The following is a 25,993-nucleotide window of genomic DNA, read 5'->3' as shown; positions in this document are numbered from 1 at the left end:
AACACTTCAGGAGGACCATATAAGGAAAAGAGATAGGATAGGATGGTATGCACAATACAAATCTTAACTATGAGTACAAAGTGAAGAATGATTACCATAACTACCTCAAGGGATGAATGCGACCATAAAAGAGATCGCTGAGCAGCAACAGACCCAGAAAAAGAGCTAGTTCAGCTCGAAAAATGATGATCGCTGCAGCTGAGAAATATATGAAGTGCGGGTGCCACTGCTTGATCCAGCAATGCAGTGCAAGAAGAACTGTAAGAAGACATTCAGTAAGAAATTTCACATAGGGACAAAGAAAGAAACAACACTTACGCACCAATGGCAAGAAATTCATACTTTTAACTATTATCTGTTACTGAATATTCATACATTCAGTGGAAAATGTTAAAATAAGTGCAAATTACAAATTAATGCCATTAATTAAACATTAATTAGTATGTCTTTATTTGCTGTCACAGAAATAGCGTTCAATTTATCCCATACTGACTGTCGAGTACAATTTAAAATCACTTCAAGGAATTTTCACTAAAGGTACCACAATATACAGGGTGGTCAGAAACAACGTGAACTGGGTATGTAAGTGTTAAATGGTTGGTCATACTGATAAATAATTTGAAAAGAATAATTTGATATCTCATGCCAATGTCATTTTATCAGCTGCTGAAGTTAGCCCATCGGATCGCTTCGCAGGTGAATTCAAATAGTCTTTGCAAGGCGGTGTTGCTAAATATGCACGCGGCTTAAGACTGGCTTGAAAGCACCAATCGAAGCGAAAACTTCACCAAGGGAGGGAATTTGAACACGGACCTCTGAGCTGATGGGATCACACCATAGTAAGTACGCTACGGTGACAATGACTGAAACCCACGGTGTGCCTGTGGTTGATGCCGATTTCTTGGCATGGATCTTGTGCAGATTTCGCAACACCATCTCGCATAGCTCATTTGAATTTGCTCACAAAGTGCTCTGATTGGTTAACTTCAACAGCTGATAAAATTACAACAGAGTAAGATATCGAACAATGTTTTTCAAATTAAATATCAGTATGACCAACTCTCTAACGCTCATATATCTGGTTCACATTGTTTTCGACCACCTTGTAGACATTAACTGCACTAATCAGTAGAGACGAGAATTATAGGCACTAAAAACAGTTAAAATAGGCAGGCATACAGGCTCTTAAATTAGCCAAAATAGGCATGTAAATAGGCACTAACGTGTAAAATAGGCAACAAAATAGGCATGAAAAAATACTTATAATTCAATAACACGCTCAATTACTATAAAATGAATTTACAACAAGCAACATTTTTGGGTAACAGTCTTGTTCTCCTGTCGGGCAGAATGTTTTGTACTGAGAGAAATCTCTTAACATCACAGGAAGTGATTGGACAAAACTTCAATGAAGCCACTTATCTGGTTTTAGTTCAACTGCTTCATCTACCTCACCTCGTAGCACCCTGGCTACGTTTACCGTCGTTTTCCATCATGGATTCTGCTGCAGGACTCTTGTGGAACTTTTTTCTGACAGCGGCTACCTTCTCAGAGGTTTGGTCAACATTTCTCCTGACATCTTCCACAAACCTAAATGACTCCACCGGGGGAAAGCCACTCGTCTCCTACTCGGTGATTGCTCGTGGCAGCTTGTTGAAGTCTGAAGATGCTCCAGTTTATGCAAGGGGGATATTAGCTCCCATCATTGCAGTGCACAGGTCTATAGAAAATTGTTGCTGGTCGCTGTTCACAGTGGACTGGTAGAAAAGCTGCGATGACAACGCTTTCTGTACTCGTGTCAAATGCATCGCAGTATTTCTATGTTGATCTATATGGTATTTTTTTCACATTTGACCTTAAAAATAATAAAATTGACTTAAATTACAATGTTCTTATATTCCTAAAGCTGGACTAACAGGCAATAACGCTTAATATAAAATCATGGCGTATGGCCTCCGGACAGGCCTGGTGCGGACTTTTTTTCGTAGACAGCCTATTAGGCAATGTGCATGTCTGTGATGATTTCTAATGTTGAATACGCCACACACACCCAGCCCCAGAGCCTTTGGAATTAACCAATTAAGGTTAAAATCCCCGCTCGACCGGGAATTGAACCCAGGACCCTGTGAACCTAAGGCTAGTACGCTGACCATTCAGCCAACAAGTTGGACAGTATAAACATGCATTTGTTTCATTAAAAAAAGAGAAAGACTATTAGAGGTGATGTTTCTAGAAGTACAAAACTTTAAAGTAGGAACAAGAGAATTCGTAATTTACATGGAAATATGTCCTCAAAATGTTCAGTTATAAGCTGGCAGTTTCCTGTCGAGTTCACTAGGTGAAAAAATCATGAAAATGACGCAAAACGATACCTGAGTAGCGTAGAGGAGAGATCCTTCCTACATGCTTGCCAGAAACTCACCAAGCTGCCTCCAGCAGTATTCTTACTTATATAGAAAAATTAAAACGGAGGCACTATAAATCTCAGATTTGTGAACGTTTTATATGTTGCTATTCGCCTGCTTTGGTCACCTGGGTCAGCTGTCATGAAGACTATTTTCTGTTGTCTGCAATAGATCCTGCATCATGTGTGCTCACGAGGCTGCCACCCTCGTAGAAAATTAGAAAACCGCGTGATTTCAAATTGTCGTGGCATGCACCCATAAACTTACTTTTTGTCACAATTTAGCAAAACTCTAGATGGGATGCTAGAGCTTACACATTCCAGACTCTCTTTGCTTGTCTCCCCCCCTCAGCACAACGGGTACAAACCGGACCTCACCAATCCAGACCAACGGTCTTTCCACTGGCCTGGTCTTGTAAAGATAGTCTCTGTAGCCTTGTTAAACACGCTGTGACATCATCCAAGCCATGCCATCTTGTACGTCTAGCCTCTGTGATATCGTCCTAGCTGCACCACATTCGATCTTCACCCTATGTTTCGCGAAGGCATAGCGGAAGCGTAATAGAGTTTACTAGAGCCTGCACATAGCGCTGGTGAAAGTTACTCTCGATTTTTAAAAATTGCAATTCAGTTGTAGTCTGCTTCTGTGGTGTAGTAGTTAGCGTGATTAGCCGCAACCAACATAGGCTCGGGTTCGATTCCCGGCTCTGCCACGAAATTTGAAAAGTGGCACGAGGGCTGGAACGGGGTTCACTAAGCCTTGGGAGGTCAACTGAGTAGAGGTGGGTTCGATTCCCACATCACCGGGCGAGTTGGCCGTGCGGTTAGGGGCGCGCAGCTGTGAGCTTGCATCCGGGAGATAGTGGGTTCGAATCCCACTGTCGGCAGCCATGAAGATGGTTTTCCGTGGTTTCCTATTTTCACACCAGGCAAATGCTGGGGCTGTACCTTAATTAAGGCCATGACCGCTTCCTTCCAACTCCTAGACCTTTCCTATCCCATCGTCGCCATAAGACCTATCTGTGTCGGTGCGACATAAAGCCGCTAGCAAAAAAATAAAATTCCCACCTCAGCCATCCTCGAAGTGCTTTTCTGTGGTTTCCCACTTCTCCTCAGGGAAATTCCGAGATGGTACCTAACTTAAAGACGTGGCCACTTCCTTCCCTCTTATTTGCCTGTCCCTTCCAATCTTCCCATTCCTTCACAAGGCCCCTGTTCAGCATAGAAGGTGAGGCTGTCTGGGGAAGGGTACTAGTCCTCCTCCCCGGTTGTATTCCCCGACCCAAAATCTCACGCTCCAGGACACTGCCCTTGACACGGGAGAGGTGGGATCCTTCGCTGAGTCCGAGGAAAAAACCTACCCTGGAGGGTAAACGGATTAAGAAAGAAAGAAAGAAAGAAAGAAAGACAGACAGAAATAAAATATTTCAGTTGTAAATCTCTATTTTCACAGGAATTGAATCACCGATTTTTAATTTTCATCCACTCTGTGACCATAGGCGTTCTAACTCCTCGTTCAGTAATAAAATGATTATCTACATTTTAGTAATATAAATTATTGAAAGTTCACGACTAATATAGCATTGCAACAAAATTAACTTTCCACAATATGTAAATTAATAGGCCTATAAATGCTACAATGAAATGCGATCGAAGTTCAGTTACAAAAAAACATAAAAGGAACAAACGAACTTACCAAGCTTGGCAGAAGGCTACTTTTCCATCCGTAGTGAAATTGGGATCCCCTGCGATCCACCGCTTCAGCCAGTAGGAATTCCGACGATTTTTCTTTGCAATTACAATTTTTACGTCATGCCGACACAGATAGGTCTGATGGGGACAATGGGATGAGAAAGGTCTAGGAATGGGAAGGAAGCGACTGTGGCCTTAATTAAGGTACAGCCCCAGCATTTGCCTAGTGTGAAAATGGGAAACCACGAAAAACCGTCTTCAGGGTTGCCGACAGTGGGGCTCGAACCCACTATCTCCTGGATGCACTGCGTGCCCCTAAGCGCACATCCAATTCACCCGGTGATTTTTCTTCGGGTATTTCCACAGACAAATGTCTTCTTCACAATAAATCGCAATCGTTTTGAAGATAGAACATACGCGTACAACAGTTCACATCGAGAAGGAGGTATAAGGGTGCGACGTTGATTGGTTCTCGCATATGTCTTAGAATGTTGGTGGGGTTGAAGGCTTCGAGGTCAAATTGTTCCTTGTTTCTCGTGACGGAAATTTCCCAAGAACTATTTCTGGTGACTTCCAAGAATTCCCATTTTTGTTCGTGGGGTAAACAGATCTTGAGAAATGAGAAGATAATACTGTCGAGCACATCAGTTACAATATAATGCACTGGAAGAAAGCTGACTTCTTTAAAATTGATTAAAAGGCATCAAATAGGCATCGAATAGGCAATTATACTCCAAATAGGCACAAACCCCTGAAATAGGCATTTATAGGCATAATAAAACCAACTAAATCATGCTTAAAGGAACTTGAAACGGATTTATATCTCAGAAGCCTACGTTTCTGAGCACAGGAATAAAATAGGCAAATAGGCAAATTCCCGTCTCTACTAATCAGTAATCACAGTTCTATACAGACACAAGAATTGGACTGAGCTTCACCCATGTTTGCTTGCGCTACCACACTGGTTAGACTAGTGTCTTAATTTACTGTCCACTTTTCTGTGCTACGTGTTTTTTTTAATACTTGCTTATTTGGACTATTTTATTTATCTACGATAATTAACATTACTTTTATTTGTCACGTCCATCCTTTTACTACCACCTTCCACTACCTACGACACCACAAAATATTTAAAGTATTTGTACAATCACGTTTCAGTACTAAAGGTGATAGTACATATTTCCTAATCATTAGAGTGCGTGTCAAAAGCTTGGGTTCTATTCCAAATCTATCTGTGACGCACATATGGAGTAAAGGTATACGACGTTATGCATGTTGATTAGTCCGTCGAATGAGGACAATAAGGAAGTTACATTTCTTTGACTTCATAAAAACTTGCTAGTAAGTATTTACACTAAAGTGAGATAAATGCTTGCCAGTTACTATTCTAACATTCTCATGGGTAAAAGTAACTAACTAGACCTACTTACTAATTAGCAACAATAAATTGAATTTATAATAAATTAATGATCCCACGCCACTTACAGTGGCATTAATTACGAATATAAACTTTACTTTCGCAGTAACGTGCATCCACATAAATAGTATTAGACAAAAAACAAAATTATACCGTGTGATAGGAATTATTTGATAAGGTACATAACCTGAACCTTAACTTTTGCGCCCAGGTTACATTTTCAGTATTTTTATTTTCTACAACAACTTCTGAGTTTCGTTACATGGTTAATTAATTTTTAACATTTTTTCGTATGGGTAGATTTCAGTCCTAATTCTGTTTTTGGCCCAGAACTTCCATATTATAGCTTAATACAAGTCTGATATTGGACTCTAGTAATACAATTTTGAAAGGAATAGCGCTAAACAAATAAAAACACCAGGGAACACATACACCACCATGCGAAATTTCACTATATTTTCAGTAACCTTACTACCAATGCAATAAAAATGTTATCACATCTTCCGTATAACAATACCGTAGTTAAAATCCCTTGGTAGTACGCAAGTAAATATTTAACTTCTAGTTTGCAAAACTGCAGCCTACGTATCTGGCTGTTTATCTGACAGCCGTAGTACAGGCCCTAAGAGCAGGAGTCACCCATTTCTCACGGGTGAAGGAAGTTTTAAAATGAAATCTTCATATACGACGGCGTATGCTCGAATTGTCATTAACACAGTCAGAAATGACTTAATAAAAGATCCAAGAGGTGCTGTATCTTGCGAAGTTCATGTTCTCACAGCACTTCGGACATGAGCACAGAATGAGGTTAATAATTATTTTATTATCAGCGACATAAATATCTCTGGTGAGAATAATAAACCACTGAAATATGTGTACTACTGCTCTGTTCTTGTTTATTCAAACATTCTATTCATACTACCACGTGGCTTCGTGAAAGGGTTTGCTCCCAGATAACCAGCAAAAGTGATCATAAAGATTGTGAACATGATGAAATATGTCAGTGAACTGCAGAATGAGATTTCTATGGCTTGGAACGAGTGTATATGTGCAGTATAGTAACACACCTCCCCGGCAAGCCATGTGACCTTGATGCAATGGGGAAGCTTCTGTCCCCCAGTGAAGCAGATAGCTGAGCTGCAGGTGCAACCATATAGGATGGGTATCTGTCGAGAGACCAGACTAACAAATGGTTCCAATTTATGAATATCACTGTAGAAAACCATATTGGCATTAATTCAACTTAGGTTTGAAAAGAAAATTCCACCTTCTGACACTTAAATTTATTGGCTAATCTATGCAATTTAATACATATGTTTAGCTTAATATCTTGTCGCCTATATTACTACACATAGCATTTCTTTTTTGGAACGTCTTCAGCTAAGACAAAAAAGTACACATTACAAAAATTGACACAAACAAATAAAACATTAGATGATAAAAATATAATTTAAAAATATTTTTCATCACTGATAAAAATTAGATGAGATACTTTAAAAAATGGCTATAGTGATGTTGGGTCCCTGATGAATTAATTCTAAAAGTGAGGCATGTTTACAACCAAAACCTAAATTCAACTCAGGTTTCAATTAAGGCAACAGTGCAATTTTACTTCTCAAAAATATTTTATTCATCATAAGTGTTATTAATCTACATCACAGTGTTAGCAATATTTGTTTCCTCGAACCAAATGAAGTAAGAAGAGAACACGCAATAAACACGCCTTGCTTGTAGATGTAATTCATCATGGACCTAACATCACTATAGCCCTTTTTAAAAATGTTTTTCATCCAATTTTATCAGTGATGAACTTAAATATTTTTAAGGGCACATTATTTATCATCTAATATTTAATCTGTTTGTATCAATTTTCTTACCGTCTTACTAATAAACGGTGTATTCATTTTATACAAGGTTTATACACCGTTTATGTGAAATTCGTTACTAATAAACCGTGTATAAGCCTCCTGTGTATATGCACATTATAATTATACACAGTCCTACTAATAAACTGTGTATACCAAGCTTATACACCTCTTCAGCACAAAACGTTACTAATAAACTGCATATAGGCTCTATCGTGTATAAGATTGTTATAAGCAGTAATGTTAATGCATGGCAATTGTTATACACCGGTTATACAGTCGTGGGACCTAGTATAAGAAATGTGTAAGACAATCCATTGCATTTAACAGTATTTCCGTGCACTCATATGAATACCATTGGTAGTGTAATTTGACGAACTGTATTAATTACGAGTGTAGTGACTGAAGTGGATTGAAATAATGAACAATTGTGACGATTTAGCGCACAATATTTTAGGTATTGCCTGTTTAGGTTATGCACAATAGAGTCACTGAGTCTCTCTTGGGTGTCTATGGCTGAATTTTAATGAATTATTGCCCTAGCCGTCTTACACCTCCCGAAGAAGAATAAATCGTAATTGTAGTCCAACCTCCCAATTTGCATGGTCAAGCTGCCAGAACTGCTTTCATTAATAATTACTTTTGAGGTGACGAAAAATGAAGAGCAGATATTATGTAACAATGTTCTTTACAAATTCATCTTAATTTATATTTGTTAGTAAGGCGGTTATAATACAATGGTGCCGATGAAACAACTAATAATGTAATACTAATGAATGTGGAGTCTTTCTGAGAAGGAAGTCTTTTTTTCATTTCAATTTCCCAGTTAGGGGCCTTTGTCCTTTTTTGTAACTGTCTCCATTATTCGCAATTCTCTCAATAATCCTTCGAAAATTTGCTTTTAAAGAGACGGAATGATAATGAATAACTATAAAAGAAATTATGGTTGGGCGTATTTTTGTGTAATAATGTGTTACTGCTTAATAGACTTTTGAAATTGCGAGTTTATTATACATTATCGGCCTCTACAAAGATCTTTCTCAAATGTGAGCATGTATAAAAAGGGACATATTCCTTGACATAAAAAATGGTATAACTTGAATATGATTTCCATACTTTGTAGTTGAATACGCAGAAATATGATGTATAAATGCCTAATAGGAACTTTTTTGATCAAACCTTTCTTTTAGATAAAAAAAAAGTTTTCCTTTCTCCTGAAAAGTAAGGATTTTGGAATGTGTACACTTTTCAACTCACCGATTCAATTACAACTGCTTACGTTTTCCATACTATACCAGTTAGGAACTATTGATCTTTTCTTAAGCTTTTCTATTTCTTTTTTGGCGTTCATTATACAAGCAAGCTGAAGAAATGTTGACATCAGTAGAAGCCAATTTCCAGCTGTCTCACTTTGTGTTGCCACTGCCTTTTCGATATGCCGTGCTACCTTGAAACTTTCCGGAAGTTTTGTTCGTAGATAACCAGCAGAAGCGATCATAGAGGCAGTGAACGTGCAAAATACGTCAGTGAACTGCAGGCAGAGATTCCTACACCTTGGAACGAGTGTACACGTGCTGTACAGTAATACAATGCATATACCACGTTTATTAGTAAGAAAAATGTACAACGCTTATACAGGGTTTATTCACTGTATTACTATACAAGTGTTAAACAACTGTATAAGGACTTTTTATTAGTAAGACAGGTAATGTATAATTTTTTTGGCCTTGGCTGAATATACACTGAAAAAGGAACGAAACATACTAATATAGATGACAAAGTATTAAGCTAAACATATATTAGCCAATAAATTTAAGTATTGGAAGGCGGATTTTATTTTTAAATTGTTCATCGAAACGGGGGTAGCAGCCTTTCTGAAATTGCAAGGGCGGCAGTCTAGATGACTGACTATATGGCCTTGTAATAATACTTAACATGGCTTAGCTATGTTCATACTGCTACATGGCTGAAAACAACGGGAACTACAGCTGTAACTAACTCCCGAGGACATGCAGCCCTCTGTATAGATGATGTACTGATGATGGCTTCCTCGTGGGTAAAATATTCTGGAAGTAAAATAGTTCCACATTCGGATCTCTGGGTAGGGTTAACGAGAGGGGGCAATCATCTATGAGTTGGAGTATGGAATGTTATAAGTTTGAAACGTGGTAGGTTAAAAAATCTGCAAAAGGAGATGGATAGACTAAAGTTAGATGTAGTTGGCATAAGTGAAGTACATTGGCAGAAAGAGCAGGGTTTTTTGTCAGGTGACTACAGAATTATCAGCACAAAATCAAACAGGGGAAATGCAGGAGTTAATTTAATAGAGTATAAAAAGTAGGGCAGCAGGTAAGTGAAAGGATCATTGTTGTCAAGATAGACACCAAAACAATTCCCACCACAACAGTGCAGGTGTATATGCCTACTAGTTCAGCTGATGATTGAGATAATGAAAGAATATATGAAGAGAGAAAAGATTTAATACAATATGTAAAAAAGTGGTGAGAATCTAAATGCGATGGGTTACTGGAATACTGTGATAGGCCAGGCAAGAGCAGGTAAGAGAAGATAGTAGAATTTGGATAAAGACAAAGGAATGAAAGACGAAGTTGGCTGGTTGAATTCTGAATTGATCATAATTTAGTCTTCACTAATACTTCTTAAACAATGGCTGTATACATGGACGGTACCTGGGGATACTGGAAGGCATCAAATAGACTTCATTATTATTAGGCAGAGATTCATAAACCAGGTGTTGGATTGCATGACTTTCCCAGTAGAAGACGTGGACTCTGACCACAACTTGTCATGAAATGCCATCTGAAGTTGAAGAAATTGAAGAAAGAAAGAAAGGAATGCAAAGAGATGGGATCCACACAAGATGAAAGAAAAGAGAGAGAAGGATTCTTTCAAGGAACATGTTAAATGAGGACTAAATGAAGAGGCTGAAGGAAACACAACAGGGGAAGAACGAATAGCCATGAAGAATGAGGTCAGTAGGCTGCTGAAGAAAGGTTAGGAAGAAAGGAAAGATTAACTAAGTATCAATGGATAACTCAGGAGATACTAGACCTGACTGATGAACAACAGAAGTACAAGAATGCAAAAAATGAGGTGGGCAAAAAAGAATACAGGCGGTTAAAGATGAAGTGGCCAGAAAGTGCAGAACAGCTAAGGAAGAATGGATAAAAGAGAAGTGTATGTACAAGTTGCTTTACGTCGCACCAACACAGATAGGTCTTTTTGTGACGATGGGATAGAAAAGTGCTGGGAGTGGAAAGGAGGTGGCCGTGGCCTTAAGGTACAGCACCAGCATTTGCCTGGTGTGAAAATGGAAAACAAAGGAAAACCATCTTCAGGGCTGCCAACAGTGGGGTTCGAACCCACTATCTCCTGAATACTGCATATTGATAAAGATACTGATTCGCATAGGGAACCTGAAATATTTGTTCCAAATGAGTAAATTCATAATACCAATATAGTTGATCCATTATTGGACATTATAAATTTTCCAGCTAACTCATTCCTGGTTGCCAGCGTTTCGCCCCAGTGTGCTAAGTCGGGCTCATCAGTTGATAAACAGCACACCCACCAAGATGCATGGGCAGTGCATACCGTGGAGGCCACTACGTAGGCTACTTGGAGCTATCGGCAGTGCCAATGCACTATGAGAGACTGTCTCATTTTCAAAAACTGATGCCTGCCTGACCATCAGATAATAAAGATGTTGATCCCCATAGGAAACCTGAAATATTTGTTCTGAATGAGTAAATTTATAATAATACCAATTGGTATTAATTGCTTTATAAGCATAGACATGTCTAGAAGCGCAGACCTTTATTTCGAGAGTTACTGCTTTGAAACTGTACGACGTATCTATAAACGGACTTCACCATCAGGCGTCTCGTTCAGTGTTCTACGTGGTTGGTCCTATGACATCTCGTATCTCCTATATTTATGGGTTAGATTGAGTTCATTGAATGGGGTGAAATTTTGTACAGTTTTCACATACTACTTTATATTTTTGATACTCATGTGACAGCTAGATTCACAACATTTGGCTATCATATGGCCACTGGTCATGATTCTATCTTTCCTATAAGTGTGCCAAACGATAACATATATGTTTAAAAAGTACAAAATTAACTTGAAATCGAGATATAAGGCTCTATTTAACGAATAAGAATTAGCCCTACGACAAAACGTCATAGGATCAAAGTTGTAGATGTCTACAAAATGAAAAGCGATTGCGCTTTCTGTTTTGTGATACGACTTACCGTTTAGCCACCAATTATCCAACGGTCTGCACCATTGTTAAAATTGCATCCATATTTTGATATTTTCCGGGGCCAAAAGTCATACATTTGGATAGCTTAGAATATTAGCTCAAAAGAAAAGTGTCCAGATTTCGGGATTAGCACTCACATACATATGGAGTAATTAAGGGAAAAAAATAATACAGTTAAGAAAGTTGAAATTAATAGAACATAGGTTTATAACTGAGGACAGCCGGATGGGACAAATATATAAATACCAAATGAATATATTGGAAAAATCAAATGCCCCTCAATAAATTATGCTAGTATGAGTTATGGATATTAGAAAGCGGTAACAGAGGAGAAATTTAGGCACAGGGATTCTTAGGCAAACAGAGAAGAAGATGACTAACGGTGTTATTACTTAAGCTATTCGAGGACGGTTATAACCTCCAACGATATTCCGCCAATATCCCGCAGAATGATCGACTGATGCCTCTCTTGCTTTCTACCCAAGCAACAACCACGAATTTACAGGAATGATGACTAAAATGGCAATACGTTACTTCCCTGTTGGCAAGCAGTCAGAGATGTTGCCATGGTAACCTGTTGGTTTGTTGTCGGTCTGTTGGTCACTCAATGCAGAGCATAATACCTGTAGAAAATAGTAATTTTCTCCGTCATTTGAAGCGTAAGGTAAATTATGAACATAACAAAAGATATTTATAATGAAGAGTTGTTTCACGCACAGTCCACAGAGTTTAGAGAAAATCAATAGTATAAGAGAAAATGGAGGAAAACCAGAACCCCCCATCTATTCAAAGATTTTAAAATGATATGCATATCAAAATCTTCCCCGAGATGAGTATACACTAAATATGACGTTTGGTTGAGATCCATCAAGCCGTTTCGCTGTGATGGTGGAGCAGACAAACGGACAAACAGATGTGAAAAATAAAAACCACTGATTTGGTCTTGAGTTGACCTAAAACAGATAAATATCTGAAAAATTGGCAAAACAAATGAAATTACAGACAGCGGATCCCCTACAACTTTATTTATATCAATGCAGAAGATCTGGATAACTTGCTGAATGGTATGGACAGAGTTTTGGGTGAGGAGTACAAGATGAAAATAAATAAGTCCAAAACAAAAGTAGTGGAGTGCTGTCGTACGAAGTCAGCTATAAATTTCAATTTTGTTCCGTACTAAAGTGCAGTTATAAGATCAACTGTATTCAATACAATATATCATTTGTCTGAAGATGGCCACTAAATGGCTGAAACTAGTCCCAAGACTTACGTAATATCCTTTACTTGATATATTGTATTGAAAAGGTGGACCCTCTTGTTGAATTATTCTTATAAGTCAGGTGATGCAGGAAATATTAGATTAGGAGATGAAGCCTTAAAGGAAGTGGATGAATATTGTTACTTGTGTAGTAAAGTAACTAACGATGGCAGAAGTAAGGAGGACATAAAATGCAGGCTAGCACAAGCAAAGAAACTGAAGGTGAGATGGATAGATCAAATCATGAATGAAGAGATACTGAATCAGATTGGTGAGAGGAGATTGTTGTGGCTAAATTTGATGAGAAGTAGGGATAGAATGATAGGACGCATCTTAAGACACCCAGGACTTGTGTAGTTGGTTTTTGAGGGAAGTGTAGGTGGTAAGAACGGTAGGGGTAGCCCAAGATATGAATATGACAAACAGATTAGAGCAGATGTAGGATGCAGCAGTTATGTAGAAATGAAAACGTTAGCACAGGATAGGGTGGCACAGAGAGCTGCATCAAACCAGTCTACAGACTGATGACTCAAACAACAACAATCAATGATATGAGTAATCAGGCTGAAAGTGTTGAACGGAGACTAATAGAAGCCTTAGATGAACCGAGTCCATACTGCAGAGAAAACCATCTAAAGCCTAAAACTTCAAAGAATCATGTGTGTGCTTTTCACTTACAGAATATGCAGGCATGATAAAAACTGAAGATTTTCTGAAAGGGTGCTCTCTTGGATCATTGCTGAACACCTAAATATCTAGGGGTAACTCTGGATCATGCACTCACGTATGAACAACATTGTGTTAACACGAAACACAAAGTATCTACGGTACGCGAAATTTCATTCTTCGCAAGTTATGTGGAACCAACTGGGGAATGGAAGCTCAAACAATGAGAACTACTGCTTTAGCACTGAGCTACTCTGCAGAAGAATATGAATTCCAGGATACAGTGGGATTTTCTTTTTTTGCTAGTGGTAGTGGTTAAATATTGCATTAACACATCAAAGGTTTTTGCAACACAAGGATGGGAAAGGAAGGTAGTGTCCATAGTCTTAATTAACGTACAGCCCAAGCATTTGCCCGGTGTGAAAATGGGCGTCAATGGTGGGATCTGAACCCACCATCTCTTGAATGCCAGTTCACAACTACGCGACCACAGCCGCATGGCTAACTCGCTCGGGTGGGAAATCTTCTCGATTATGAAACAGTTAATGAATGTGCGAACAAATAAAAGCTCTAACATTGATAATCTTTAATATTTTCTACTAATGAGAATAATTTGGACAAAGGTATCAAAGAATATGCAGCAAGAGTAGGAAGTCTAGCAAAACATTAGTTTTCCGATCATTTAAAATACTTGATTAGTGAGAGGAACTTTTTACACCAGGAAAATCTTACATTAAGTGTATTTGATTAGCATTAAAAAATTTGTTGTTTCACTATCACTGTTCACTTACTAATTTCCATTCAGTTTAGGTATCTACTTTAAAGAATTATTGTTATTAAAGCTGAAAGTCATTGAGGGATGTTTATGAACTATTTGCTAACAAAGATTACAGAACTAGGAGAAGCTTCCATGCTGTGTTGAATTACTATTACATTCTTATCCTAGGTTGGCCTGTATTGGTGTTCTACATATTTTTTATTATTGCTGATGTTCCAAATATATTACAGTATTCTCTGATGGTGATTGATATTCCTACTTACACAAGCCAAGGAAACCAGTCCCCTTAGGCAGCTAAAATCGATTTGGACTGGTCTTTATGCCTCGCCATATATTGCAGTTTCTGCCTTAAGCTCATGCAAGTTCCGATAATGGCTTTGGAACCTACTGAGTGTAGCACTTGCTTGGTGGTCAGATGGGAATTTTTCATAACTCTTTTGCAACTTGGGCCATCCTGTTATCATTGAAGTTTATTTTGAAAAACCAAGATTTCAGCACCCTGGAATCCTGAAAAAAACTCTGAGACGCCACAGCAATTAAGAAATACCTGAATGACATTAATTTAGAGGAAGGCTAGTTACTAAGTGAGCAATTCTTACATGCTTACAATTCACAAATTATCGGTATTGTGACAGGTTACTGGGATCCTTAAAACTAAAATTACTACAGAGAGGTAGCATGTTTTACTATCCGATAAATTAATGGAACTACTATTTACAGTAAATCACAAGTTCACTGGCATTTGAGTTTTCCACTCAGTGCGGTGTTCACTGACAATTGTAAACCTCACTAACACACACTCGAACACCAGTGCATCAAACTCCTATTTTCCACACAGCTGCTCATAACGCACTATCATCCCAAAACAGTTCTCAGCTAGCAAGTCTCGTTGAAATCTGCATAGCCATCTGATGGACTCATTCTTAATGAATGACACGCCAGGGAATCGTGACCATCTGCTCTTCACTCGTGATTGCCGCACCCAAGACTGAATCACTCGAGACTGGCTCTAGACGAGAGGTACTCACGCTGGGCATCCCGTTCCGCGGGCACCCAGCCTTGTAAGTGGGCTAGATGGCAGGTGATGAGCGCTGCGAATGGTATTCAACCACAGTGACGTTGTGGAGGCTACGTCACAGGCCATGAAGGTTGGGCAAAGTTCTCCCAGTCACTCTCGATCAATGCAGCAGTACCCGTGTTTCAAATAGAGGCAGAAAAAATGAAAGAAAGAGGGCAGAAATCCACGTCATTTTCAATTTATATTGTAAGAAATAAGTTATTTACATTCATTGCAGTTCATGTATTTTGACCGGATACAATAAACAACCTGAAATAGTTTTATAACGTACACAATGAATTATAATTTTCACTATTAAATTTTAAGATGTGCTTTAGAAACATGTCTAATATAATACGGAGTTAAGGTGGATAAGCTGTGGCTTGTGGTTTTTGGGGTTAAATTATCTGATAAACTCATTGCTTACCACAAATAACATCAGTTAGGTTATTTCCAAGGCATACTGTATATCTATCTGATAGATATATTTACATTCTTGTTGTATTTTAATCTTGGATAGTAAATATCTATGTTCTCACTCGTGATGAAACTCCCTCTCGCTATTTAGAGGCTAGCTATTATTGGACTCCTGTTAAATTTTAAATACTATTTTTGGAAATTTGGTGAACAGAGAAAGTCACACAACACTACAACACTCTGCAAAATCAAGCAGTATTGTGTGCTTAAACCTTGTACCTCTGTAGATTGTAATAAAGAAATTATAATGTGCCAGTTTTCTTTGAATAAGTAAATAAAACTGACTGTTAATATCGAGCGCAGTATAAATAAATCTGGAATATCTTGAAAGGGTCGGGTTTTTCTTTGTGAATATAGCACTTTGTTTTAAATATTGCTACCCGGTCAGCATTTTGCTGAGCAGTGGAGGAGATCTTCGTAATCAAAAGTGAATATCGATGCTCCTTCCCTTCCCTGCGAAGTTTGTTCACTCTCTCGCTTCAGTGTGATGTTTGCCTGTTATGTAAGCTGCTCGCATGTATGTCACACCACCCCGGCCGCACCGCGCAAGCTGAGCACCTCTGCTCTAGACTAACAGATTCCACACTCCCACAGTTGCGGTCTTATATAGGCGAGTGAGAGAATCTAGTACCCTCAACCTCCAGATCATTCTGAGTGTCTAGTCCATTGTTAATCAGCTTCCAACTAATTCTAGGAGCTTCATCATTGCGAGCCTTAACAATTTGCCACAACTATTGTTTTGCTCCCTGCTGACCCTGTCCACAATGTCAGCGCTGCGTCACAATTTTATCTTGCTGGCATTCTTCCCAGTCACCCCGAGTCGTCCTCCATTGTCCCAGTATGTAGGACAGTGCATGAAAGCACAGTACCCCCAATTATACACTGATGAGCGATTGAATTAGAGATACATCTATTAACCTCTCAGCTTGGGACGACTTTTATAATGTCCAATAACAGACTATTTATATTGGTATTATAAATTTACTCATTTGGGATTCATATTTCAGATTCCCTATGGGAATCAACATCTATATCAATAACAAATATATCGATGTATTTGTTAACCATGTAATCAATCCATGTATTTTATCCACAATCTTATTATATTCCATGTAATCCATGAATATGTTCACTAAAATACCTGAAGGCGACAAACCCATTATTAGACCTTTAGATTGTTTGTAAATTTTGTTGTCAAAAACAAATACAATAAAACAGTGGATAAAATAGATGGATTGATTACATGGTTAAGATACGTCGATGATATATTTGTTTTTATTAGGGCCTGGATTTTCAGGTTTTAAACTATTTTATTCGTTGCTAGCTAACTGCAGTATTTTAACTTACGTATCCATTTCATTACCGTTTGAGTAAATTACCTACTCGAATCTCATAAAACCTAAAAATGGCTAAATAAGACGTTATAACCTAAAAAAACTAAAAGGGCTATTCAAGACAATATTATGTTATTCTGAAATAGAAGTACCAAATTTAATGAAAATGAATTATTTTTTAAAAATAAAAATTATGCACAACTTTTTGCAACGACTTCATGGTTTGGAACTGGAAGTGCTTTGTAAGTATAACTTTTGCGACCGAAACTACAGGGTATGATATTATTCCACCAGGGTACAGCACAAATCAAGAAACAGCCCCCTGGTGTTCACTGGCCTAAATCTAGCAGGTATAGGCCCACCTAACTTGCTAGCATCAATGCATCTCTCATTGTGTGCGGTCGACTACCGCCAGCTACCGCAATGTTAACTGTTTAGCTCTATACACATTATTGAGCGACAAATTAAAATTCATTTTCTCTATAAATCAATTATTGAAGGCAGTTTCAAGAAGCTTACGCATCTCAGAAGTAGCGATGCCTAAAGGCAAGTTATCTCGAAGTTGGGTGATTTGCCAGTGGATTGGTAACGATCCGGATTTCACTATAGATGGCAAAATTATATTTTGTTAAGTCTGCCAAAAGCAGGTAAAGAATTATTTAACATACCTCTAATAAAAAAAATCCCCATTACTGTAATGAAAAGCAAGTTTTATAGAAAATTATAAATGAGTTAAACATAAATATTATGGTTGAAAGCTCATAAGACGAATGCTGCAAAGCAAACCTCGGATGAGTGATAGTACTAGGGAGTCCACACAAAATGAAAGTTGAGCAAATAGTACATACCTTGTGTCTACAATAAGCTATAGTTATTTTATTTACAGTACGTATTTTTCCAGGTGGCATGTGACTAAAATTCACATTTTGTGCAGCACAAGGAATCTACAGGACATATCAGCAACATTGCTATTAAAAAAAAATAGAGCAATTTTCCATTGCACCTGCCACTAATTTCCAGTTTTCCTGGCACTTCAACGGTGGATAATTTTATTATCCGTTTCCCGCTGGTTTCGGCAAACGTGCCGTAGAATGCACATAATCCTGTATTGAAGAAATTTCTTGAGGACATTAGTTGCTGGAAGATACCAGACGAATCCACGTCGAGAAAGAGTTATTTGGAAAAACTGTACGAGAAAAGTATCGAAGACGTAAAAGGTGATATATCGCAAACGTTGTGGTAGGTAAATGAGATGCCACAGAACCTGGTAAACCTCATATTATAATGTGCAAGATGCTGGAAAAAAAACAAACCATAGCACCATAGCTTGCACCGTCCGAGATGGTCTTCGCGTTCTTTGGCCAAGAGGAAAACAGGATGACAAGTTTTTACTTCTTTTGATTGCCAGTGCAGCATATATGATCAAAGCCAGTGAAGTATTGAAGAGTTTCTACCCTAACATCCTGCATGTAACTTGCATAGCCCATGACTTACACAGATTGGCTGAAGAGGTTAGAAATAATTGCCCAGGAGTAAACAGTATTGTTTCTTCTGTGAAAAGGGTGTTTCTGAAAGCTCCTAGGCGCATTATCATATTCAAGGAAATGTTGCCTCAAACTCCTCTTCCTCCCGAAACCATCATCACACATTGGGGGACATGGCTCAATGCAGTCGTATACTACGCTAATTACTTTGAAGACATTAAAAATGTTAGAAATACTTTTGATGTCCATGAGGCACTCTGCATAGCAAAGGCTAAAACAGCTCTCACGAACAAGAACGCTGTTTCACTTGCCTTCAATAGGGCACACTTTGCTGATCTTCCTGCAGCTATCGAGCATGTTGAGTTGGCATCATTGCCATTAAAAGGTGCAATAGAAGTTGTGGACTCCTTTTAGAAGAAGGAAATAACAGCACCAGTGGGTATTCACTCAAGCTCACCAAAATCCTGCAGTGGAAACCTGGATTTTCAACAATGAAGAACGTTTCTGCAATACTTCAGGGAGAAGAAGTTACTGACGAGGTACTATGGGGACCGATGCCTATTGCTTCAATGAAATTTGCTCCAATGACTTCTTGCTGTGTGGAGTGTACATTTTTCCTGCTACAAGAATATTTTGAGAGATACTAACAGAAAAAGTTTTACTCTGCAAAATCTGGAAATGTATTTAGTTATACAGCGTAACAGCAAGTGAAAACTGTGTTCTGTGCTTCTGAAAATGTTTGTTTCTTGATGCATTGGAAGTGACAAAAATTTAACCTACATGAACCATCTATTGTATTTGCACATAATTATTCTTTCATTAAGCCATTCTTTCCCATATTTAGAGAATATTTTTAATAGTGGTATAGTTTTGTACTAGAGAGGTGTGAAGGTTGCAATCAAGTACAAAAAAGTTTGAAAGAATAGTATAACTCAAGCAATGACTGAAATTATTATTAAAAACTATTTCAGTAGGATAAAAACTAAAAAAACTGTTTTGGGCTATTAAAAAACTAAAAAGTGGTTTTTAAGAATCTAAAAATCCAGGTCCTGGTTATTATCAATGAACAAAAGGTGAAACCAGATGGTCTATTAAAGTATTTAAATACTTTGGTTAAACAAGTACATTTTACCATGGAATATGAGAATGACGGAACTTTGAGTTATTAAGAATTAACAATTACTAGAAATTCTGGTCATTCCTATTTTAAAATTTTCAGAAAAGCTACTCAAACAGATACTATTATCAGAAACGACTCCAATCATGCAGGTCAACATAATAAGGCAACATTGTAACTGTTCGCTCTCCTCATCTTAACACTTGAGGAGACGAAAGTTATTACCTGGGGACACGTGAATATAAATATAACTATACGTGGCTTGCCAGCAAATTGCCATGCAAATCGAATCAATTAACATTCCATGGTTTCCCATTTCTCTATGTAATGTTTGGGTGCCAGCGTTACAGTTTTAAACAAAACTGTAAAGCAAAATTTATATTTACTAGCATAGAGACTTATACTTAAATCACAGGGGTAGGATTTTAAATAATTAACCATTAAGTATTGCTTAAGAAAGAAAATTAACGCAATATAAAGTACAAATGAATTTATTATACAAAAAAATGAGATGAATCAGAAAAGTTCCTTTTAGCGTGGAGGGATTTAAGAATTTACGTTACTGATATTAACTGTTGCTTGCTTTATCTAATTGAAGCTCACCAATTGCAGCTTCCGTTGAGGTCATCTATTTTCCGTGGTTACTCATTCCCCTCTTCTCGTTGTAGAATTGGCTCCATGGACATCCTTCCTTCTGTGATATGATTTGGGCTATCTGGACTAGCACTCCCTAATTGCCTAGTCTTTAAATTAGACATTGGCCCTATACTTGCGAAAATTGATCAGCGTTGATCATAGGAGGAGAAAATTCAGAGATATGAATTTTTCCATGTTAGCAGAAATCTCAATCAAACTTAGCTAATCTACTGATACTATACAGACTTGTACCAAATGCCATGGACTTGAACTAAATGTACTTCTTCGTCCAGAATAATTACTGAATATCTCACAAGCCGTAAGCTTGTTTCGTCTCACACAGATCCGACAGCATCACAGCAGCTAAGTACTGTGTCGAAGCAACAACACACTGTACGACAATAACTATCTCTCGGAGCGACCACTCACTGTCTGAAAAATCAATAAAGTAGTTGACGTTCTGGTAGTGATGTGTGTCCGTGAGTCGAGGATTGCTCCGCGCTAGATAATACACTACTGTTTGTAGAAAGTGGAACACTCAGAAGCAATGGTCCGAAACACGCCAAAATCAGAGAACGTGTAGAACAGTGGAACCATAATAAGTGATGTAAATTGCAGCGAGATGGCGTGCACGTAGGCCCAGCAGTGCCCTTCTGTGTGTGACCGGCCAGGGCAGTGTTACGCAACACTCAGTCAGTGTGGAGCCGTCGTACGAAGTGGAAACGTGTACCTCAGTGCCACTATGCTTTGCCGACATCACAGGAGGGAATATCAGCATGTGAGTGCGTTCGAACGGGGCAGAATGATAGGGCTCCGGTAGATGGGTCTGTCGTTCCGTGGCATTGCTGCTCGTACAGAGTACGCTGCTCCAACAGTGAGGCATATGTGGGACCAGTGGAGAAAAGAGGACCGTACACAGCGCCGACAGGGTACTGGACGACACAATGTGACCACAGCGCAAGATGACCGCCATCTTGTCCGCTTGGCCGTAACGAACAGAACAGCTTTGTCCACAGTGTTGGCTCGACGTTAGAGGACTGCAACAGGTGTGGGGATGTCTGGATCGACGGTTCGACGCCGTCTTCTGAGGGCCCGACTGGTGGCACGCATGCCATTGCGCCGGCTTCCATTGACCAGCAACTACCAACGCCGCAGACTTCAATGGGCACGTGAACATCCACACTGGCATGCTGAGTGGCAAAATGAAGTGTTTTCAGACTAGTCCCGCTTCAACTTGTCCTACAGTGATGGCCCCATACACGTTAGTCGCTGCCGTGGTGAAAGCCATTGGGCAGACTGTATTGTTGAGTGGCATAGCGGACAAACGCCAAGTGTGATGGTTTGGGGCACAATTGCCTATAACATGCGATCTTGCCTCGAACGTCTTGAGGGCAATCTGAACAGCTACCGCTATATCAGGGAGGTTTTACAGCCCGAGGCACTGCCCCTCCTGCAGGCCGTTCCGTACGCCATATTCCAGCAGGACAATGTCCGGCTGCATGTGGCGAGGAATGTGCAAGCCTTCTTCGAAGAACAACCACTGCTTCCCTGGCCTGCCCGTTTGCCGGATATGTCATCCATTGAACGTGTCTGGGATATGGTCGGTCGGCAACTTGTTCGTTCAGGTTGTCCTGCAGCCACTGTTGATGATTTATGGACGCGCCTATAAACCGCGTGGCAGAGTATTCCCCAGCAGCATATTCAGGCGCTCTTTCATTCCATGCCACGACGTCTAGCGGCTCTGATTGCAGCGCGTTGTGGTGCTACGCCGTACTGAATTTCCATGGTCACCGTACATGTTCAGTTCTGTAATTGTAATCATTTGTGTCTTGTCATGTCCCTAATATGTGGAATAAATTGCATTGTGATCAAAGCTCTCGGTCTTGGTGTTTCACTTTCAACAAACAGCAGTGTATATCACCGGGCTCTCCCCACTCTTGATAACAGCTCAATACCAAAAATCTATACAACGAAGCATCTGATTCGTAGATTGCATTATCATCTCCCTTTTCTTTCTTCACAAGTAACCAGTAGGTGTGGCGATGATGTAGAATCCAAGCTTGCTAGCCTTGCACGCGGGTAGCTGTGTAGTGCCTTTTGCTCATGAGTTTAACCCAGTTACTCATCCAACTTCCCTGCTTCAAGAATAACTTTTCCGTGTACACAAGTATGAGATGAAATGACAACAACTCTGCTCAACATTGATCATATTTACAATACATAACGAATTCCTATCCTACGTAATATAATAATTTAAATAATAAATGATGTTCTAATACATATATACGTGATTCCAAAAGCCTTATTTACAAATGACTGAAGTTAAAATAAATATGTCATATAAATAATTGCCGGTGGCGGATAATCTTGATATCGAGTGATATCGCGTGAAAGTATTGAACACTAAATTAATATAGCTGGAGAAGCCTGGACGGTTACAACATTTTACAGCTTAATTAATAGAGCTATGAACATACCTATGTCTGAGAAGAATTATAATAGAGAGATAAATACTGTATAATCCACCAAATTGCTCGTAACAACAGATACTCCAGAAAATTTATTAAATGAATGATAAATAAAATGAAAAATAAACCAAAAACAACTTTAGTTAAAGAGCGAAAGGAGAAAAAGAAATTTTCAGTTCTAAATTTTTGAAATAAGCACTCTTACCAACTGGCTAAAATTTTCAGAAAAAGGAACATCAATGTTGCATACAAAACTGATAATACTACTAATAAAATAACTTTCAATTCAGAAGAAAATAGAGAATAAATGTGGGTTCATTCCTGAGGTTCTTAAGGCAGCGAGGACTGTTCTTATACATAAAGGCAGTGAAGAGAATGATCTGTCCAAATGGAGATCGATTAGTATTTGCTCCATTATTCGGCGCATATTAAGTAAGATCCTTGATAAAATTGTAAGGGAATACATCCCTTTGAACCAGTTCCAAAGGGGTTTTGTCATGACCCCTGGCTCTTTCATTAACATGAATATTGTTGATGGCATTTTACGAACAGCTGTAATTAAAAAGATTTCAGGCTGCGTAGTATTCCTCGACATCAGCACAGCGTTCGATAGTATTGGACACAATCACTTAAAGGCGACAATAGAGAACTCTATACTACCCAGATCCACTAAGAAGTTACTAGTCAACCTTCTCGCAGAAAACACAACACAAGTTCAAACTGCTCGTGGTCATACAGATAAGATAAACATCAAAAGTGGAGTGATGCAAGGAGATCACATTTCACCTTTCTTATTTAACTGGCGTATAAACCACATCCTTGATGAACTCACAGACATCAAAGTATCAGAAATGTATGGTTTTCAATTGAGTCCTAACACTGTACCTTTAACATCCCTATGCTTTGCCGACGATCTGGTGATCATAGCTAAAGACCAAGCAGCAGCTTCAATCCTAGTCACTTCTGTCATAATTCTGCTTCAAGAAATAAGTTTGCATATAAATGCAGACAAATCAAATGCCATTATTATAGAAAATGGTAAACTTCATTCTGATGATATCGTGACGGTCTCTGGAAACATTAGAAGTATAAATGATAGTGAAGAAATAAAATATTTAGGGGCAACTTTCAGACAGACTTTAGTCTTCAATAAACATCAGGTAGTTGAAAAATTGAAAGCTAACTTAGATCAGATTACCAGGACTCACTCCAACCGCATCAAAAATTGACTGTAATAAATCCGTTTATTGGCCCTACACTGATATACCCCTTCCAGACTGTTTTGGTTGAGAAAATTCCCAAATCAAGTCTGTTAAAAGCCGACAACATGATCAGAAGCGCACTTAAAGAAATTCCACAACTTCCGAGTGACACACCGACAAGTATGATCTATTCGAGCCACAAATATAAAGGGTTAGCACCAATGCACGCTACTTGGGAAGCGTACCTTCAACAGCTGAACATCAATCTTAAGCTAGAAGCTGTGAATGATACACACGTAAATGCTGTTCGAAATTTCACACCAATAAAAACTCGCTGCCTATCTGAACTTCAACTCAATGAAGAGACATCAACGAAATCTGTTAGACAACTGCACGATATACTTAGAACACGCGAATTTGAAGCTTGGTGTGTATATCCACAAAAAGGAAGAGGTGTTGAGTTATTTGCTCAAGTTCCTGCTGCTAATTCTTGGGTTACCAGAAGAGATGGTTTAACTCGTTCGGAATGGAGGGAGATGTTGAAGATGACCACGATGGTTGCACCAGTATGTACTCTGCCGGGATGTTCTACCAGCACAGGCCACTGCAGACACTGCAGTGAGTATGAAACCTTACCACATGTGCTGGGGAGTTGCCCTCAAGGAGAACTGCTTAGGATCAAACGCCATAACATCATCAGAAACCTGATTGCTAATGCTCTTCGTCTCAAAAATCTAGAAGTGTACGAAGAAGTCCACTGCCTTGCCGAAGGAGGCAGCACTCGCAGGATTGATATTATAGCGACTGACAGACGGAGGAACGAAGCAGAAATTATTGATCCTATGGTACGCTTTGAATCTTCAGCCTCTCAGCCGACTGACGTAGACAATGAGAAAAAGGATATCTATAATCCAACCATCCCTTTCTTTCTTGAGTCGTATAACCTTAAAAAAATTACGGTGACTGGACTTTTCTTTGGCGCGAGGGGAAAAATTCCCAAATCTTTCGTCACAGGCGACAAAAATATAAACTAGCGAGAAGCCTACAAGATGAGATGGTCGTCTCACTCATCAAATACTCCGTTTCGATTCTTCGTCACCATTTATATGGAGTTCATGCCATTTAACATGGTTAATTGTAACCTATCATTTTTTTAAACATTAATCTTTTTTATCTTCCCTCAAAATTATTATTGTGTATTATTCTGTGTCTTATGGCAAATCTAGGGTGTCCTGGATCAGACTAAATACATAAATAATAAGTTGGGAATTTACAAATTGACATACCAAACATGTAGGCAACGATACATAGGACAGCCTGGAAGAAGTTTGGTTATAAGATACAAAGAACATGTTAATGCAGAACATATTATGGTTGAAAAGAATCATAAATTTACAGACATTTCTCATGACATGGAGTTAATACATTTGGCCAAAGGGAAAATTCATAAATGTTTTAGAAAGTTTAGAAATTTATCTTGCTCAAAAAAATGACTTTGAATCAAGTTTTTTTTCTTTTTTTTTTCTAGGGGCTTTACGTCGCACCGACACATATAGGTCTTATGGCGACGATGGGATAGGAAAGGCCTAGGAGTTGGAAGGAAGCGGCCGTGGCCTTAATTAAGGTACAGCCCCAGCATTTGCCTGGTGTGAAAATGGGAAACCATGGAAAACCATCTTCAGGGCTGCCGATAGTGGGATACGAACGAATCAAGTTTAAAGGAAAGAAGTACAGAAGAGAACCCATTGTATAAACTAGTATTTGATCATTTAAGGAAGAAAAGAAGAAAAACATGAAGATCTTAAATTTATTTAGGTATTCTCACTCAATTCATCGAAATATTAAAATTT

The 25,993-nt window shown here is 38.7% G+C and overlaps 1 protein-coding gene across 1 annotated transcript in view; it reads right to left on the bottom strand.

Moving 5' to 3' along the window:
- The window catches only part of Alg12 (Alg12 alpha-1,6-mannosyltransferase), a 125,109-nt gene that overhangs the window by 80,690 nt on the left and 18,426 nt on the right, over nucleotides 1-25,993 (bottom strand). The window contains exon 5 of the mRNA XM_067135256.2: nucleotides 105-258. Coding sequence (XP_066991357.2) covers nucleotides 105-258 — 154 coding nt within the window. The remainder of the gene's footprint in view (nucleotides 1-104; nucleotides 259-25,993) is intronic.

Source organism: Anabrus simplex, chromosome 1 (assembly GCF_040414725.1).
Source record: "Anabrus simplex isolate iqAnaSimp1 chromosome 1, ASM4041472v1, whole genome shotgun sequence".
In the NCBI taxonomy this organism is placed as follows: Eukaryota; Metazoa; Arthropoda; class Insecta; order Orthoptera; family Tettigoniidae; genus Anabrus; species Anabrus simplex.
This window is presented reverse-complemented; position numbering and strand designations above follow the sequence as displayed.